This window comes from Ostrinia furnacalis, unplaced genomic scaffold, assembly GCF_004193835.3.
Source record: "Ostrinia furnacalis isolate ACB-3 unplaced genomic scaffold, ASM419383v2 OfSCF2094, whole genome shotgun sequence".
NCBI lineage: Eukaryota > Metazoa > Arthropoda > Insecta > Lepidoptera > Crambidae > Ostrinia > Ostrinia furnacalis.
This window is the reverse complement of record NW_021132333.1, coordinates 151,028-171,852: the sequence shown is the minus strand read 5'-3', so window position 1 is coordinate 171,852 and position 20,825 is coordinate 151,028. Positions and strand designations below refer to the sequence as shown.

At 37.9% G+C, this 20,825-nt stretch overlaps 1 protein-coding gene across 1 annotated transcript in view; it reads right to left on the bottom strand.

The window, feature by feature from the left end:
* LOC114354619 (nephrin-like) overlaps positions 1-20,825 on the bottom strand; it is a 78,077-nt gene that overhangs the window by 4,403 nt on the left and 52,849 nt on the right. The window contains exons 5-21 of the mRNA XM_028307104.1: positions 19,862-19,998; positions 18,455-18,608; positions 14,765-14,902; positions 12,421-12,585; positions 10,937-11,095; positions 9,975-10,106; positions 8,910-9,273; positions 8,261-8,496; positions 7,821-7,929; positions 7,307-7,476; positions 5,974-6,150; positions 4,868-5,061; positions 4,095-4,260; positions 2,864-2,982; positions 1,987-2,122; positions 1,345-1,364; positions 532-697 (exon numbers count right to left, since the gene is read on the bottom strand). Of these exons, the coding sequence (XP_028162905.1) occupies positions 532-697; positions 1,345-1,364; positions 1,987-2,122; positions 2,864-2,982; positions 4,095-4,260; positions 4,868-5,061; positions 5,974-6,150; positions 7,307-7,476; positions 7,821-7,929; positions 8,261-8,496; positions 8,910-9,273; positions 9,975-10,106; positions 10,937-11,095; positions 12,421-12,585; positions 14,765-14,902; positions 18,455-18,608; positions 19,862-19,998 (2,742 nt within the window). The remainder of the gene's footprint in view (positions 1-531; positions 698-1,344; positions 1,365-1,986; positions 2,123-2,863; positions 2,983-4,094; positions 4,261-4,867; positions 5,062-5,973; positions 6,151-7,306; positions 7,477-7,820; positions 7,930-8,260; positions 8,497-8,909; positions 9,274-9,974; positions 10,107-10,936; positions 11,096-12,420; positions 12,586-14,764; positions 14,903-18,454; positions 18,609-19,861; positions 19,999-20,825) is intronic.

The following is a 20,825-nucleotide window of genomic DNA, read 5'->3' as shown; positions in this document are numbered from 1 at the left end:
TTTAATGTTGTGTGCTTTTGCACATGCAAATATTACGCCAGTGTGAGGAGTATCATGTTTGCCTCAACTTTCACTGCGCGACTAATGCCCGTTTGCCCACATTCAATCCCTAATTTTTAAGTGACCCCTATGAAAACAAAATTCCTGTTGTGTCATCATAGGGTTTACTTAAAGATTAATATTTATTTATTTATTTTATAGAAACCAACAGCTATAGAATATTTAAATAAATAATTTTTAATTAGGGATTGATGATGAAAATGGGCCTCAGTTTCTTCCGCCACTTTTTAGCACCAGCCCACATTTTTTTTGTATTATACAGTACAGTGGCCATAATATGTTGTCCCGAAGTGGTGGTAGAGCAAGCTATATTTGGAAAGTGTATCAGACTTGGAAAGTGTCTATGTACCTACTGATAAACTATTTTCTTCTTCTTGTCGTGTCTACAACAAACCTACACAGAGCGTCAGCCCAAAACTCCGCCGCAAGAATGGCGTAAACTATCTGATTTGATATGAAATTAAAACTCACCAGCACTTCGTCCCAGCGTACTATGTCCGCTAATATCTTTGTGCCTGTGAGGATGCGGCAGCGTCCGCGCGTGGTCCCCTTCGTACACCGCGTAGTTCGGCGGAGGGTAGTCGAGGGGAGGCGGGATGGTCAGCCCCTGCTCGTCTAGGAGGTAGGCGTCGGTCTGCTAGAGGAGAGAAGAAACGATGAATATTGAATTTGTTGTTGTTGTAATGTGCAACAAAATGTAATTGTAATGTAGCAAATGAAAGTCATGAACGTTATTTCATTTTATAAAATACCATCAAAATCAAAATTATCTTTATTTGTTTAGACAAATTAAATTAGTACTTACAAATCGTCAAATGCTCTTAAGGAGCCTATACATGTCTCATTATTTTTTTGCCCTACCTAGAGCTTCGAGACAAACATTTGGAAAGTGCTGAGAAGAAGCGCCGCAATAAACTCATCCCATCCCATTTTAGTTGAAACATATTGAAATTCAACCAATCACATCATCACTTTTTCAACTGTCTAAATTTTCATTGTTTTCTAGTCAGAAGAAATGTTATCTACTAACTTACTTAAACCGGGTCCAGACGGGTGTAATGTGTAATGTAGGATTACGTGTAATGTTACACGAATTCTACGTGTGGACGGCACTACGAGCATTACATGTCAAGTGCTGCCCATACTATTTCCATTACATAACACGATATATTCTATTACGCTTTACACTCGTGTGGACCCGACTTTAGGTACACAGTTAGGTACCGTTACTTTACTATTATGTACTATATTAATTGAATTTATAGGTCTACAATTTTGTGTTACGGGTATTTCAGTGCTCAGTCCTGGAATAATTATTTTTTATTGAGTCCTTACCTAGCTGCGTATTGTGTTATTTCGGGGAAGTTTAGAATAAATAATTAACCGCCTCTGTGGTCTAGTGGTAAGACCACCTGCTTCAGACGCAGAGGGCAGATTTTTCTGTTCGGCTTGGTTGGTGGTAGGGCTTGTTTTAAGTCCGCCTGGCTAGCTACCACCATCTTACCTAAGTCTGTCGCCATAACAACAATGTTAACAGCATTATTGTGTTCCGGCAGTTAGAGGTAAGACAGCCAGTTCCTCCGTGGTTGAGGATTCCGGGTGAAGCTCGCTTCCACCTTCGGCCTGGTCGTCACTTACTCACTTACCATCAGGTGAGATACAGGCCGAGAGCTTCGTAGTTGTGGGTTAAAAAAAAATTGAGTTATAAGTTTNTTTATTATAATTTTAAAATATTGTTGCTAACTAAAAAAAAGCTGTTTTAAATTTACTGTACTATTTTTTAACTTTGTAGTCTAATTTATAATTTAGTTACTAGTCTGACGCCTGTATTTACAAACGATGCTATTAGAGTTCTGTGATGGTTTCGTGTGTGACCCTGTGCGTCCACGAGCACTGTAAGACCTCATAGCGTAAGTTTCTTCTTACCATCAAGACCATAATTATGCGGCGGGCTGGCCATATGCGAGGGCGATCCTCCCGGCACTCCTCCGTTCATGAGGTGAGGCTTTGGCAGAGGCTGGGCCCCATACTGCTGCGGCGGGGTGGGGGTGCGTCCCGCTTGCTGTAACAAATCATATCAAATTAGAAACAAATCATATCAAATTTGAAACAAATCATATCTAATTAGAAACAAATCATATCAAATTAGAAACAAATCATATCACATTAGAAACAAATCATATCAAATTAGAAACAAATCATATCGAATTAGTAACAAATCATATCGAATTAGAAACAAATCATATCGAATTAGAAAAAAACCATATCAAACTAGAAACAAATCATATCAAATTAGAAACAAATCATATCAAATTAGAAACAAATCATATCGAATTAGAAACAAATCATATCAAATTAGAAACAAATCGCACTGATAGCGCAAACGGGTGGTAATTCAAAATGTGTCTTTTTTCATCATCACTTCAGCTATAAGACATCCACTGCTAAACAGGCCTTCCCCAATGATTTCCACATCTCAAATTATGTCAAATTAAATACAAATCACTGATTATACAATAGGGTGGTAACTCAAACTGTGTCTTTTTTTCATCATCATTTCAGTTACAGGATGTCCACTGTTGAACATAGATCTTCCCCAATGATTTTCACACTGCCCGGTTGGTAGCGGCCTGCATCTAGCGCCTTCCTGATTATTTTTATTAGGTTCTAGATCTGGAGTGTAGGCTACGTACCGGAAAAGGCAGTGCGGGCCGTTCGTAGCCTGTAGGCTATCATCATATTTTGAAAAAGGCTGAGACCCTCATATACAACAGAAAATAATGACAAAGGCCAAATAACTCACCTGTTGCAAGAATTCCCCAATAAGTGGCGGGTACGACAAGTATCTATCCGACGCCATGTTGTAATAGGACCCGTCGAGTGGAGGCATCGGGCTGGGTGCGGGCACGTAGTTTTGTTTGCCTGGGAAAATAGCTCAGTTTAATACAAGTGACAGGTAACAAGCAAAAATATTATTATACTGTGATGTGTTGTAATATTATGTAAGATTTTTGTAATAAAAATGTATGTTGAAAATAGGCTAGTTGCCTAAAAAAATTTTTTTAGTCCGTAATGTTTAATATCAAAATATATTGGACACATATATTTTTATTTGTCAATCTAACAAATAATTACATAGTTATGGTGCGTTGAAGTTGCGCACGACGTCACAACGTGCGGCATTTTTAAGCAAGCGTTGACGTCACGGGCCTCTTCTTATGAACTTTGGGGCGCTTTATCTCTTTAAATTTTCATTAGCTAGTTTGAAAAAGTGAAAAATACGTGTAGAGTATTTTTTGATAAGTTAACTGACGGACTAATTAAAACTCTTGCTTTTTGACCCAGGCAACATCCCCATTATAGACCGCGCAGCGAGAGTTGAGACAATCAACGCAAGCAAAGATTTGTATTGGTATACGCCCGCTGCGCTGACGTTTTGCGTAGTCCGACAAGCGCTTTCTGTCTCGTTTGCGCACATTATAAGTAATATTTAGTAAGAGCAAGGTAGCTAGTATATTTGATATTTGAACTTGAACATGTTGTGTGTTTTTGTACATGCAAACATTACGCTAGTGTGAGGAGTATCCTGTTTGCCTCAACTTTCGTTGCGTGACCTATAAATACAATTACACATAACTAAATCATCTTGATCTTTTCAGCACGAATCAGTCAGGTTAAAGTTATTACTGGGACGTGTAAAAGTGCTTTATAAAAACCTACTTGCAAATGCTATAGCTATAAGCTATGGGGCACACTGAAAACCAGCGTCGTGGCCTTCTTCACCGGGGTCCACGGGCCACGGCATATGCTGAGTGGGGTCCCATTGCGATGAACATCGCTGTGCGACAGGGTGGCACTGCTCAGTTTACTTTTTCTTCCATTGTATGTTTTGTGTCACCTCTGTCTTATTTGCTTTTTTTTTATTTACCTGTTTTGTCTTTTGTGATGTCCATGGCAATATGTTTCTTTCTTTCAAATTAAATGAATTAATATTTGACATAGGTTAAATTCATAATAATTAGAATAAAACTCACCTGCACTTCGTCCTAGCGTGCTATGTCCGCTAATATCTTTGTGCCTGTGAGGATGCGGCAGCGTCCGCGCGTGGTCTCCTTCGTACACCGCGTAGTTCGGCGGGGGGTAGTCGAGGGGAGGAGGGATGGTGAGTCCCTGCTCGTCTAGGAGGTAGGCGTCGGTCTGCTAGGGGACAAAAGAAACGAATTAGTGAAAATATTGAATAGTGTTGTAATGTGCAACAAAATTGTAATCAAGCATAATAAATATTTTTTCATGGTCTGACGATAATAATTATGGATGTAATTCTGTGATTTACTGAACTCAAAGCATTTTTTTTTATAAAATCCCAATTAAGTTATTGCAATAAACACTGGAGTTGTTTGTAGCTTGTCTAAAGATACGTTCAACAACGTTGAATATCAAAAAAATAAAAAATCTGATGATTTTCTCGCCTCGTCTATGGTCTAGTGGTAAGACCACCTGCTTCAGACGCAGAGGGCAGATTTTTCTGTTCGGCTTGGTTGGTGGTAGGGCTTGTTCTAAGTCCGCCTGGCTAGCTACCACCATCTTACCTAAGTCTGTCGCCATAACAACAATGTTAACAGCATTGTTGTGTTCCGGCAGTTAGAGGTAAGATAGCCAGTTCCTCCGTGGTTGAGGATTCCGGGTGAAGCTCGCTTCCACCTTCGGCCTGATCGTCGCTTACTCACTTACCATCAGGTGAGATACAGGCCGAGAGCTTCGTAGTTGTGGGTTAAAATTGAGTTGTAAGGTTNATAAGTTTCCTTACCTGGCTGAGCATATGCCGGTTCGGCATCGTCGGCACCTCTGGTATGGGAGGCGGCTGCCGATCATCTTCGTCCTGTGAATACGTCTCTGACTTCTCGGAGACGGAGCTCAGAGTCTCTCCCGTCATGGTGTCGTTGTACGACGATGGTGCATACATCTCTATGGTGGCTGACTTTGACGCTTGGCCCGCTTGTTCTGGAGATTGGGTGGGAGTTAGTGTTGTGTGGTGTTTTGTAAGTTGGACACTTATCTTTTAGGCTGAGTTGTACCACGTAACTTTACGATAACCGGTGGTTTTTGTATGGAATTTGACAGTTTTTTGACGTTTGTTAAAATTATAGTAAGATGGTTAGGCAGCTTACTTTAATTTTAGGCTTTGGCTACATTATAGGCAAAGTTAGGTGGTGCAACACAACCTTAAGCTGAGTTGCACCACCTAACTTTGACCTAACTTTAACGATAACCGGTGGGTGTTGTATAGAGTTTGATAGATTTTTGACGTTTTTCAAAGTTAAAGTAAGATGTTGCAACCCAGCCTTAGAGTTTAGACGGTCCACGGTCTTGACAAAAGTCATCAAGTCTACAGAAATACAAAAATTCAAAAGGAGTATTTTTTGATAAGTGTCCAAATTACATCGATAACGAAATAATCATTTACATATGAAAAAAAAAATGATAAGGTAAACAAGACTAATTGACAAACAATTACTACTACGACATGTAAATAATTGAAAGAAAATAACATGAGACTAAATAGTAATGAATGATTATAAAATTGTAAAAAATAATAATATAGACACATTTCAAACTTGGAAAAATCAACTTCTTCAGGTGAGAATTGAATCTAAGACAAGAAAGTTTTTTTTTCTTCTTACATTATTATGTGCCACTGTAATGTCTATGTAATTGCCTGTATTTGTGTGATGTCCATTGTAATAAATGTAACTTTCTTCTTTTGTAATTCAACTGTTTTAACTACTGATCTACCGAGAAGTGTACAAAAAAAATTGTTGAGTCACCTGATTTAGTAGATTTCTCCAAGTTCTCAATTAGTCTGAGATCTTATTAAAAAGAATGTAATCTATAAAATAGCAACAAAAATCTCACCTTTCAGCCTTCTAGAGCGGCGTTTCAATACAAAGCAAGCGACTAAGGCAGCGTTTATCAGAACTAGCACAGCGCCAGTTATTGACACGTACACCACTACTGATTTGGACACGTCAGCTGTTTCGACGTATTCTGTCGATATGACGTTCAACTCGCCTACTTCGGATGAGGGTGATGCTAGGATGGAGAAAAGAAAAGAAAAACTTAGAAAAAAAAACCAGAAAAAGAAAATAAAAATTGGTGAAAAGAAGTTTTTTACTAAAAAAATGCATAAAAAACACAATAAATGTGAATGAAAAGCTAATAATTTTTTTGTAAAAAAACTTCTATCTACCAAATTGTGACACAGAACATAAAATAACATCCATATACAACACTTAAATGCTTTTATTGACGTTGGATGAACTTCATTTTTATTTTTTTCTTTCTTTATTTTAATTATTTTGTTTATATTTTTGTTTTTGGTTGTTTATTTATATTTTTTGTTATTATTAATTTATCCAGCGTCAAACCAAGCTTATTTTCAAACTGCAAACCTCGTATCCTCTTATTCGTCCGTCTGTGAAGACAGAACCCTATCAGCAGTACATTGAGCAGTATGAGAGCGGTGCCGACTATGGTGCCTATGATGATGAAGACACCTGGCACGTTGTAAGAGTTGTACTCTTCTGAACTCGACTGTACTGATGTTGGGATTATGTCTTTTGCGTGGAAGTAAGGAATGAGTTTAATTTTTTATTCTTGGTTGAAGAAAAAACAGTTCATTACCTATATTTTTTATGATCATTAAAATAGAAAGACAATACAAGTATTTTTTATTCATTTTTATATTGAAGTGAATCAAGGCAACAGTTTTTTTTTTCAATTTGTTATTGCACAAATTACCTACTAATACTCCCGTTAGCCCCTCGTTCTAAGCTCAATATGCTTGTATCACGAGTGAGCTCACCACAATAGTCGAGCGGCTGCGGGAATCGAACCCGCGTTCCCCGGATCACAAGTCAGCCAGTCCGACCCCTTAACCATTCGGCTATCGTGGCTTCAACAATTTATTTTGATTGCATAATTTTCTGGTTTTTTTTCTTGTTTACACTGTTGATTGAATTTGATTCCAATTTATTTTTTTATCAGTAAAATCCTAAATACAATCTTATATATAAAAGAAAGTCGTGTTATAACTCAAGAACGGCTGAACCGATTTAGCTGAAAATTGTCAGGGAGGTAGTTTAGAGCCAGGAGAAGGACATAGGATACTTTTTATCCCGTTATTTATTGCCATTAAGGCGGAACAAAGTTCGCCGGGTCAGCTAGTTAATAATAAAACTATACTCACTCAATGTCGTGACTTTCGTGTCATCAGGCCTGTATTTGCTCTGTCCGATGTTGTTGATCGCCATCACAGAAAACACGTAGTCCGTGCTCCTCTCCAAGCCTCCAATCGTGAAGGTAGTCGAGTTTTTGGGCTTGACGTCTTCGTATTTGTAGGAATCGTCGTAGATTTTGCTAAAAATGTGATCGACAGTCAGTTTTTGTTCAAAAAGTATTATAAACAAGTAGTTTTGACTGTACTATGTAAGTGTTTGTAAAAAGAAATAGATTTTGCAGATGTTTTTTTTTATTTTAAATCATATAAAAAAGGATCAGGGGTGAAGTACGTAAATGCAATAAAGCATTCATTTCCAGTCCATTATGATAAAACAATGTAATTAAGTATTTTTAAAGAAGTTTAAATAACATTCCATGTGGATATAAAAAAGTACTATGTTTAATATTTTTAACACGTGCAAAATGAAGTTGATTTTATTATTCTTCAAATATTTTTATACGAAACATATTATTGTACTTACCGGTATCGAATCCTGTACCATGGTCTCAGTCCGCCGTCGAATCCAGGCACCCACTCCAAAGTCACAGAGTTGTGAGTCACGTTTGTGACGGCGAGCGATATGACTTGGTCTGCGAAAAGTGATGTTATTGTAAAAGAGAAAAAAAGATAATAATAGTGCAGTACCTATAATGCAGTGTTTTTTATTACATTTTAAATGGCAAAAAAAGAAAAAAAAACTAATAGAGAAAAATATAAAATTAGTTCTTTAATTTTACTTTTAAGTATTTAGAAGGTTATTGGTACTTATTTTCTATTTCAAAAATCACAAAACGTGATTGTTAAAAAACTAATTTAAGCCTTTAAGGAACATAATGATTTTTTTATTCTAAAAAAATATGTTGCTGCTAGAAAATAAACTTTCTTAAATAAAACTACTTACTCTATGAATGAAAATCTTACCAGGTGCACTAGTAATATCCAGTTTCACAGAAGTAGTACCAAAGCCCAGATCGTTCCTGGCCCCGCATTCATAAGACCCGTAATCGGAGGACGTGACGTCATTAATCAGAAGCACAGAAGTGTAAGTTATGGCGTCGATCTTGTGGAACTCAGCAAAGTATTTCGTTGACGTGTTGACGGGTAACTTGGCGCCATTTTTGGACCACGTGAAGTTGGGGGGTGGCGCGGCTTGGCATCTAAAATGTTCCAAAATTAAATAGATTGTTCCGAAATTTTTTTAAAGTTCCAAATTACAATTTTCAAAAGTTCCAAATTAAAATTTTCAAATGTTACAAATTAAAATTTTCAAATGTTTCAAATTTAAATTTTAAAATGCTCCAGATTCAACCAAAAGTTCTGAATTGAAGTTTTCAAATCCTAACTGTTACTACCTATGCCCTTTTTAATTTTTTTAACACTCCGTCGTTACGGGAACATGTTTTCACATATTTTTTGCATTGTAAATCTTAAAAGTATCCATATCACAAAACAATATATAAGAAAGATTTAAAAAATTACATGACACGTGAACGTGATGCTTCAAAAAAATTCTGAATTAATTATTTTTGACTTAGAAAAAAATGTAGGTACTTAATCATATAATACTTACTTGCAAGTCAACCTGCCCACTTGACCCACATTCGACGCGGACTTCATCAGATTCGGGGTCGAATCTATCTCCGGCTTGAACTTGACAACCAACATGACGTCTTGCTTAGTTTCTTTCCCCACCCCATTATTCACAATACACTGGAAATTCCCCACGTCTTCTCTCGTCGCTTTCGGGATAGTCAAATAGCTGGTTGAATTCTTAGGCTCAAATATGACAGTTTTTGAAGACATATCGTAGTTTTTGCGCTGCCAACGGATGTGTTCTGAATTCAGTGGGTTGCCAGTTGCTGTGCAGGATAAAACAGCGTCTTCGTTTTGGTTCGGTATCGCTGATTGGCCTGTGGCTTTTATGCTGGCCGCATCTGTTTACGAAAGATATTTGGTTGAATATTCAGTATTCAAGCTGACTTCAATTTTTTTCAATTCTTTATTACCAAAACGACTATAAAACTCTTAACAAATCTAGCCACAAACATCTTAATTTGATACATAAAATTTTACGTAAGATAAATAAACAACTATTTGTTTGTGAGCATGTTCTCGTAGCATGCCAGCCTTAGACACCTCCTGAAAATTTGTGCTCAAAGACTCACTTAGCTGGCAGGATATTATTATGTAGTTACAGTTAGTCCTTTTTGGCAAAACAAAAAAGTGGCGTTTCTTACACTATAACTGTATTTTGCTTTGTGTCCAATAAAGATCTATTCAGCATCACGATAACAAAATGGCTACAATAGGGCTGTTTCCTGGGTCAAAAAGCAAGAGTTTTAATTAGTCCGTCAGTTAACTTATCAAAAAATACTCTACACGTATTTTTCAGTTTTGAAACTAATGAAAATTTAAAGAGATAAAGCGCGCCAAAGTTCATAAGAAGAGGCCCGTGACGTCAATGCGTGCATAAAAATGCCGCACGTTGTGACGTCGTGCGGAACTTCAACGCACCATAACTATGTAATTATTTGTTAGATTGACAAATAAAAATATATGTGTCCAATATTTTTTGATATTAAACATGACGGACAAAAAAATTTTTTTTAGGAAACTAGCCTATTAATGTACTCACAATGCACAGACACAGTGATATTGACGGTAGCTGCCCCCTGCGAGTTGACGGCCTCACACGTGTACACGCCGGCATCAGCCCGCGACAGGCGGGTCATGTTCAGCATACTGCCTTCTGATATTATTCTATCGTCTGCGAAACAAAAAAATAAAATTAAACTTTTCATATAACATTTAGTTGCGGATTCAATGACAGTTTAACTTTCCCCCGGGACAAACTTGACCTTCACTGGTTGAGTTTTTTTGGCGATCAAGCTGTAGATCCTGGCTACACAGGAGTTGCAGCGGTGGGAACGAGAGGTGGGAATAGTGCCGTTCTCTCATGAGTCGAACAGGTTAGAATGTTCTCGGAAATTTTCTCCAGTTATGACAATGTCATCTAGGTAAATAAAGTTAATAGTCATAAAGATTACAGGTTTTAATGTAATGAAAAAGTTTTATTACGTAACGGGAGAAAAATATCTTGAAAGGCTTTGGTAAAGTATAAGTTCTGTGTAAATAATTTAACTAATTCTAAATAAAGTAAGGGTAAATTCGTTGCTATTAAGTGACAGTATTCATTTAGATGATCCGTACTTTTTGTCATTTCATTAAAAAAACCTGAACAAATAAATAATGATAATATTTCAAAAGACGACATCTATTAAAAACATAAATAAAACATAGACAATGAATTAAATTAGCGTGATGAAGCTTAAATATAATAATGTCAGTTGAAAACTATAAATATAGCAAGTACATACATATAATGTAGTCAGGGAAGTTTAGGTATAACAAAATGAAAGTACTCATAATTAAAAGACAACAACTACACAGGACAAAAGGGCTTACATTTAGATAAATAGATAACACCTTATTGTACACCACACAAAATAAAATGAAAAATGAAAGAAGAAAGTAAAAAGAGTTATTCGGTCAACGCAAAAAAGCTGAAGTCAAAGAAAAAGAACTACAAAAACTTACTACCGCTGCTATACGAGGACTGCGTGATGGGCAGGCCGTCTTTGGTCCAGGTGTACGTGATGCTGCCAGGGTTGCCGTCAGCTCGCAGCATGATGATGAGAGGTTCATTCTCTTCGCCTACCGCCGTTTCTGGGGTCGTCTCGTCGAAGATTGGCGCGTCTGTGGCAAGATTTCAGACATGATGTAATGATGTTTCTTTGCTCATGCACAAAATAGATGAGGCTGAAGACGTAGTGTGGGCAGGCCTCCCACTAGGTGGACCGACGATCTGGTGTAGGTCGCGGTAGGTGCCTGAATGCGAAATCCTTGGAGGAGGCCTTTGTCCAGCAGTGGATATCATTCAGCTGTAACGAAGCACAAAATAGGAATGTGGCTCATGGTGAATAGGTACTACTAACCTATCTCACATAAGCATTATAGTCAGCATTATCTATACTAATATTTTAAAGAGGTAAAGTTTGTGTGTTTGTATAGGTATTTGTTAAATTGTAAGGGGATCTCGGGATCTACTGAACCGATTTTAAAAATTATTTCACCAATAGAAAGCCACATTATTGCTGAGTGTCATAGGTTATATAAAAAACCGAAAAATTCCACGAGGGCGAAGCTGCGGGCGGAAAGCTAGTAATAAATATATTAAGAACTACCTATCTGGATTTTGTTAGCATACAATTTATTTTACGATGGAAGTCTTGATGTCTTTCACAAATTTATTATGACACTCCTAGAAACGTCAACGCGTAATTCTAATATTGTCTTGTAGTATGATCATGTAATTTAATGACCCTTAGTAACATGTAAAGTCTATTTGTTATTAACAAATCAAATCAAAACTGATTAGGCTTAATCTAATTTTAATTAATTAAATTAATTCTAGACATTCATTAGCCTTTATACGATCGCTACTAAGTGCTCTCAGCATGAATTTTAATCAGTTAATCTGAACAGCATTTGCGAGAAACATTCAATTAGCAAACTTAATAAACTAAAACATTAAGTCACTATAGAGGTATAAGCTTAATTTATTATTATTTACTTTTGCGATGTTTGAAGGTCATAGTAGACATATAAACTCGGAAAGGGATCAATACCGTATCGCCTTTCTTGCGCTGTCAATTGCGAGGCGAGGCGTTTACGTTACGGTGCGGATAAGTGTGCGTTGCAGTATGGAGGTTCATACAAATAATACTAACCGCTTTGAGTTGATACGGTTACGATCCTTTACGATATATTTTTTTAAATCTTAGTAAATTTTTATTGCACACATTACTAACAGTCCCGTTAGCCCCCCGTGGTAAGCTTAATATGCTTGTGTTACGAGTGGGTCATGCAATAGTCGAGCGGCGGTGGGATTCGAACCCGCGTTCCTCGTTTCTATCGCGTTCGGCTATCGTGGCTTCATAAGTGTGCTATTCCTGATAGTGTCTGATCTGCTTACTTAACAATACAAAGTTGAACTACAAAACAAATTAACAAATACTTACAAAGCACTTTCAAACTCAGGGCGTCGTGGACGCTTCGTTGAAGCGCTTCGTTCATAGCCTGGCAAGTATAGACGGCTCCGTTCAATTCCTTGGTCACGTTCAGTTTCAAGTCTATTGTGGACACCGTTCCACCGTGAAGACCCTTCTTCAGTTGCATTGGAGACCCTGAGAGAAAGAAAATTGTTAATGAGTGTAACATAACATAATGATGTTACAACACTACTCAGATAATAGACTATAGATTTATTCTACACATCCCTAGCAAAATCTATACTAATATTATAAATGCGAAAGCAACTCTGTCTGTCTGTCTGTCTCGCTTTCACGCCTAAACCGCTGAACCGATTTTGATGAAATTTGGCATAGAGATAGTTTGAGTCCCGGGAAAGGACATAGGATATCCCGGTGTTTGAAACAGGGTCGCGCGCGATAAAGTTTTTCTGTGACAGATAAAATTCCACGCGGGCGAAGCCGCGGACGGAAAGCTAGTAGTCTTTGTATGGAGGAATGTCAAGGATTATTTATTTGCTTGTTTACATGTGATTCAAGACTCATGACGCATTCCATACTAAACGTCACTTTAAACTAATATTCAACGCGCGTGTAAGACAATGTTTTAAGTACAGTTAGAGGTGGTCGATCCTAAAAAATTCAATAATATTTCTAAGAAACTTCAGTTTTTCAGTCCTTAGACAATGTAAAGTTCACTAGTAATTTAGTTTTTATTCCATCATTTCACTTATTTGTAAAATCAGTGTTTTCATCTTATAAAGTGATTCTTTTGAAATCACATGTGGTGCTTCATTGTATTCTAAAGAATGTAAAAATAAATAAATATTTTTGAAGTCAAATTCAATAGTGCCTGAAGATAGATCAGAAGCCTTCTAAGGGTCCTCGTAGACAACAGACTTTGGGTCAATAATTTGTCCGTTTTCTAATTTGTACAAGCAATCGACCAATACCAAATCGGTGTACTGTGCTTACTTTAATCAACAGCCCGACTAAGCGCCCAAAAAGACTGTATTCTACGGGGGCCTCTTCTTCTTCGTCGCTACACTCTTGCCAGAGTGGTCGTGGTCGTCACACCAGGTCCGGTGGCAAGCCTCACAATCCGTCGCCATTCCTTCTACACTGCAGCCTTTCTTGTGCACTCGTGGAGTGGACAATTGAGTGCGATTTGACCTGGTCAGTCCAGTGCATGGGCGACCTGCCGCGCGCTCTTGTGCCCTCAACCTTCCCCTGCTGACAGTTTAATTTTCCCCCGGGACAAACTTGACCTTCATTGGTTGGGTTTTTATGGTGGTCAAGCTGTAGATCCTGGCTACACAGGAGTTGCAGTGGTGGGAACGAGAGGTGGGAATACTCGTAGTCCCGTACCTTCCCCTGCACGACAAGTCGTTCAACAGAAGCGACGGGGGCCTTTAAGACACCGAAGTTTGTTCGGGCTGTTAATCAGTATGAGCATGTATGGAAGTGAGAACATTACACCGATTTAGTATCGGCCGATTCCTCATACAATTTGGAAACAGAACTATCGGCCGACTAAAAGTCTAGTCTGCACGGACTCTAAAACCTTACGAAATGTATCATCTCAATTAATTTCTCAGTCGAATTTATGAAAATTTGATGAGGCCTAGTCACAATTTCTAATTACTTAGATGAGGTTTCTCATACGTCAGTACGTATTTAATTTCACGATTGTGTCTAGTGAGCTTTGTAATTAACACTCCATTAACCGAAAGCTTGTTCGTCTTGAAATAAACTTGTACCTTTGTTCCCTATGTATTGGCATCTTGAGTAATAGGTAAGGCTTATAAACTAATAAATGATAAGTTTGTCGAAATAGGGTTATGCATTAAGTTTTACATCACATTAATTTATGTGTGCAGAAACACCAACGTTTGATGGATGTTAAAAGTATTGATGTTTTGGTAGTTGGAGGTAAGATGGCCAGTTTTTCTGTGGTTTATAATCTGACGCAGTTTGAAACGCACTGTTAGTTTGTATTCTCAGGCGTTATATTATAAACTGACGGAGTTCACAATTTCACGTTGACATAGATCGTTTCATCCACGAAGACGCGCCCCACCATTATTTCGCTAATAATTGAGTGTTATCGGTACACGCTAAATTATCCTACACACACTACAATAATGACGCTCGGATTGCTCGGCTCAAACTCCCCGCACCTCGCGCTTCCCTCGACCAAAAATTGGTGGGGCGCGTCTTCTTGGATGAAATGATCTAAAGAAATCTTTGCTTGTGTTGATTGCTTCAACTCGTACTGCTTTAAGCTATAATTTGTTTGGTCTTAGCTTGACATTTGAATATGTAAAACACTGACCTTGAACCGGTATGCCGTCGCGCCACCACGACAGAGTGGCGGGTGGGTTGCTGGATGCGGCGTCGCAGTAGAGAGTCGCTTCGATTCCCGGCTTGAGCTCTTCCGGCACTGCTCTCACCTTCACTGTCTCTGGTGCAACTGTTGAAGAAAAAATAAATTTAGTAATCGGTTTCATCTTTAGATTTACGTAGTCAATCACGATCGTATTCACAAACATTACTATGAGGTCTCACAGTGCGCGTGGACGCACAGGGTGACACACGAACCAATCACAGAGCTCTATTCAAAGCTGTGCGTTCGATTTGCTGCTTCACTTAAGCAAGCATAGTATGTCAATACCGGCGTTAGGCAATACGAGTACAATGGAACGAGGTGCAATAAATATTTAGCAAAAAGATAAATATTTAGCTTAAGTTTGTTTGATATTTCAAAGTAACACCTATTTCATCATTTCTGTTACATTCAACGTAAAAACAGCCCAGAGTAAGATTTATTTTTAAATACTTAAATACTATCCAAGAGTACCTCAAAGACAGTCTAATAGTATAAATCTGTGTCACCCTTTCCTCTAATTTTATTGAGCCCGACAGGGTTCATACTGTCCTATATTATTTCATCATCATCATCATCATCATTTCAGCCACAGGACGTCCACTGCTGAACATAGGCCTCCCCCAATGCTTTCCATGTTGATCGATTGGTAGCGGCCTGCGTCCAGCGCTTAATTGCTACCTTTATGATGTCGTCGGTCCACCATGTTAATCATCCTATTTAACATGTGGAATAGCAATAAAGAATTTGAACCTTGCTTGCAACAGTAACTTGATCTGCTAGATATCTATCGGAGACCAATCAATAGCATAACTATTTGACAGCAGTTAGTTAGATTGACAAGCAAGTCAATTTGATGATCTGTGTACATCAAATACTTTTGCCTAATAAACGTATTCCAGGAATACATTAGTACGCCAAACTATTTATATTACAATTTCAGCACCAAACTAAGTGAAAAGGCTAGATTTATTGAAATTGTATCGAGAATTCCAATCAACTACAATAAAACATATTCAATACATTCTGGGAATGATATGAATCCGTCAATAATTTTAGTTTCGACGAAATTATTATTTAGAATAGCATTCATAAGACAATAAATAGAATGAAGGGTAATTCAAAGAGATAACGGTCAATGGTACAAAAACAAGTCAAAGTCAAAACTATCATAACTTTATTATTAGGTGATTGTTAAAGTAGTACCTACCTAAAAATCGTGAAATAAAATTATTCAATAACTCTTATAAAATGCGAACAGCTAGGGATTGGAACTCGCTGCCTGCTGCTGTCTTTCCTGAACACTATAATCCGGGCCTTTTCAAGGCGAGAGTGAATAGGCACTTACAGGGTAGATATGTACCATCCTAGACTGCATCTCACTTAACACCAGGTGCGATTGCGGTCAAATACCTGCCTTGTTATGCATAAAAAATAGTAAATAAGACATGTCATGTCAGTCATCAAACATGTCTCACAATATTTTTGCCCTACCAGCCCTTAGAGACCAATATTTGGCAAGTGCTGAAAAAAGACGCCGCAACAAACTCAGTCACCACTGTCTGCCGGTTTAAAAGTAAATAAATACAAACGGATCTTCCTAGTAACTATCTATTTAACATCAATGGCTGTTATGTAATAAACAGCTTGTTAAAACAAATAAAATACCCACAAGAGAAAGGTTCATTTGAAAATATCCTTTGAATACCCAAATTCCGCTAACTGAACCAGTCCTATGTTAAGAGTCCCACGTATACAAGGCTTAACGTTGTATCACTATTTTCTGTGCCTATCTTTTTAAAAACAGCTTAATTTTTTACTGATACCGAACAAGATGTAGGTATGTATATTCAAATGAAGAATTAGAGTATTTATGCCCAGTTTAGGGCCGTTTATGTATACGAATATCACTCTACTATACAGGGTGTTAGGTAAATGGGTATATGAGCCGACACTAGCCCATGTTAACATGGTCATATAAATGGTATGTTGAAGTCAGAAAATGTATATCTTCATTTTAATTATTTTATTTTTCATACAAATCGGATTTTATAATATTTATTTTGTATGATAATTAAAATAATTAAAATGAAGATATTAATTTTCTGACTTCACCAAACCATTTATATGCCCATGTTAACATGGGCTAGTGTCGGCTCATATACCCATTTACCTAACACCCTGTATAAGGCTAGGAAACGAGTATGAACTATTAAATTTTATTAAGTGAAATGTAAGATTTAAATAATATTTATTTTTCTCATTAAAACCATACAGTCACTTAAATGAGATAACATTAAGCACCATCTTACTTTAACTTTGACAATCGTCAAAAAACTGTCAAAATCCATACAAAAAGCACCGGTTATTGTCATTATTACGGTTAAAATAAGATGGTGCAACTGAGCCTAAGTGTGGGTAATACAAAACTGTTCAGTGAGTATTTAAAATGTTGTCTTGGCAATAAAATGAAACTAAAAACTAAAACTAAATCAACAAAACAAGTTGTGCTTCTGTACTTTTGTTTTAAAAAGCAACCTGAATTCTTTTTATTGGGAAAGTATATTTAGAGCCACACTAATTAGTCCCCACCCTACGTGGGACGCTTAACAGTTTGAATTATGAAAGCGAACAGAATTTTGTGAGAACCGAAATTACAGGTTGGTAATTAGAAATTTAAATTAAGCAAAGCAATATGAATTTGCTAATTTTCTTTCGGAGTTCAATGTAAATCATTAGGTATGCAAAAGGTAAAAAAATCACCGGCTCCCTTGTTTATTTCGGAAAGTTATTAATTACCTACTCATTCATTTTATATTTTTCTATTGCCTAATATAACAATTTTACATAATATCGAGATGTTAAATAACACTGACAGAAGCCTTTTCTCTGTCACCATTTACTGACAAAGAGCGGTGTTGGCTGCTGTTGGCTGCACATTAAGTGACCTGTCATCATCATTATCATCGTAATCATCAGGTAAATAAGTCTCCACTGTAGACACACAATCGTCTCCAATTTACCAGAGGCAAATGGAGGATTTGGCCAGAGGGGTTGGGAAGGCCTGATGTTCGCATATTTCTCCCTTAGTTACCTCTTACGACATCCACGAAAAGAGTGAAGGACATATTCTTAGATACCTGTGTACCTGTTTTCATAAAGGTCTTGGAAAGAAATCAAACCTTAACTTCGAACTCCTATGTTCTTCTGATTAATTTCGTTGACGGGTCCAATGACAGTTTAACTTTCCCTCGGGACAAACTTGGCCTTTATGATAGGGTTTTTATTCGCATTTCGCACTCAAGCTGTAAATCCTGGCTACACAGGAGTTGCAGCGGTGGGAACGAGAGGTGGGAATAGTCCCGTTAATACTGTTTGAGTTAGCGCCTTGAATATGCTTTTAGTGTTAAATGTTAATCTCCATTTTGGAAACTAGATGCTAGATGGCACTGTTCCTAGTTAGCTCGCGATATCAAAATATTTTTTCCGGCTTATAAGTACTTCAGTCAGATTTTTTTAATAACCTGTCTATGCTCTGGAACTGGCGTCTTTGCCTAACTCGGCAATGTCGGCATACCCTCGGAGAAATACCTAAAAGTCGAAAGAAAAAATTAGATAAAGTTACTTTATGTGACTCACAGTGAACGTTCAGCGTGACAGTCTCAAACAGCGGTATCTCAGTGGCGCTGTTGGTTGCTTCGCAGCGGTACTGCGCCTGGTTGTCAGTCACGTTGGTCAGGATTGATATCTCCGCTGACACCGACTTGTCAGTGGTTTTCGTCACTGAGTGGATCTGAAAGAAAATTAATAGTTTAAAAAACTATAAACACGCTTTTAATTACTGCACTAAAATGTGAGAACATTTNACAATTTTGTGCTTTTGAAAAATAAAACGCCAAAATATTTAACGTCTATTTTAATTATTTGATAGATTAACGCCCGTATTCACAAACACTATTATGAGGTCTCACAATGTGCTTGGACGCACAGGGTCACACACGAACCAATCATAGAGCTTTATTCAACGCTGTGCGTTTCTATTTGCGGCTTCACTTAAGCAAGCATCGTTTGTGAATACGGGCGTCAGTCATTTGTGATCAGTGTGCCTACCATGAGTTTACGTTAGGTGTGCTCGCTAGCGACTACGTAAAAAAATGACATTTAAATGTATGACATATTGTGCAGCGCCCCTAGCGGCTACTTTCAAGAAATAAAATCTTCATAGAATTTTTTGACGTATTCGTTAGCGAGCTCACCTAACGTAAACTCATGGTAGGCACACAGTAATTAGCTTAGTACTGACGTCATTTCTATTCTTTGAATAAAATATTCAACATAAACAATATCCGAAAAAAGTTAAACTAGGCCGCATCTTAAATTTAAAACCTTATAAGAATGGCGGTCAGCGAACTGTCCCTCCATAAATAAAATTTTCTACACCATAAACCTCGGCGAGGATCTTTCTTAGTTTAATGGGTTTTTATTGTATGGGAGGTTTTAAATTTTCTTGAGGAAATTATTAAGGGAGGGTCCATAAGACTTAGTTAAGTTATTAACAGTTATTCGGTGGGAAAAAGGGCAGTTTGGAATACCTTGTAAGGTATTTTATATCCTGCAGATTTCTTATGCAGAAAGTAGGATGTTTTTTCTCTCTCGTGGACAAAAATGTGAATCCACGAATAGCGATATTCATAGAGATATAGAGAGATGCCAACTAATGCGCTGAGTTCGAAACTCAGTGTCGCATTAGAAATTGACACATACAAAGTAATCAAAATATGTGCTCATTATCCACTGCAGTATCAGTACTCAACGTTTGAATAATCTTTAGTACTACGCAAGCAATGTAAACTGTTTACATTATGACGTCTGCAGCAATTGTGTTCTGTTTTTGGGCATATTGCTGCAACACCGGCCCCGCCCCCTTGTCACATCTCCCTTTAGTTTCTGTGATCTGTGGCGATATCGATAGGTGCTCTAAGTGAATTAGGCCAGGTGCTATTCGTGCGGGTGCTCTAAGTGGACTACGTGGTCAAAAATACTTACCTTCTTGTCGTTCTTGAACCAGGTCAGGGTGGCGAGTGGATTCCCTCCCGAGGATATGCAGGACAGCTTCTGGACCGTTCCAGCTGAGAGGGTAGTCCCTGGGATGTATCCGGTGATCATCGGTGCTGAAGGAGGGTCTGGAACAAGAGAATCATTGTCATTATCATCAATAGGCTACTTGTATCTACTTGAAACGTAATCGCCCTAAGCAAACTTGGCGCCGCACTGTGGCAGACGAGGCGAAGAAAATCGGCAAGACCTGGAGCGAGATCAAACGCGAAGCTCAAGACCGAACGCGACGGAGGACTGTTGTGGACGCCCTCTGCCCCATCTAGGGGACATAGGACCTTAAGTCAAGTCAAGTCACTACAGGCGCAAGACCGTGTCTTTTTCCCAATGACAAATGGAGGATTTAACCTACATTCCCTACGCCTGGTACCCTCCTCCCGTGCCGCTCCCATACCTCAAACACTGACTGAGCTAAGTACCAACGTAAGTAAGTAAGTATATATTTTTAAAACGGCAGACAGTGGTGGCTGAGTTTGTTGCGGCGCTTCTTCTCAGCACTTGCCAAATGTTTGTCTCGAAGCGCTGGTAGGGCAAAAAAAGAATGAGACATGTATAGGCTCCTTAAGAGCATTTGACGATTTGCAAGAACTAATTTAATTAGTCTAAACAAATAAAGAAAATTTTGATTTTGATTTTGATTTTACCAATCTAAATATAACTCAAAGGTGACTGACTGACTGACTGACATAGTGATCCCATCAAAAACAATACTTGTCAAAAAAAACAAGTCTCGCAACTCAGTTGTTCTACGGTAAAAAGTTGTGAGATCCATGTAATACCAAGTCCAGGCCAGGAAATCTTTAACGTTTTACATAAATTATTGACTTGGCCATCGCACTAAATAATTTAATTTACACGTGTTTTCATGCGATGGCCAAGTCAATATATTTATGTA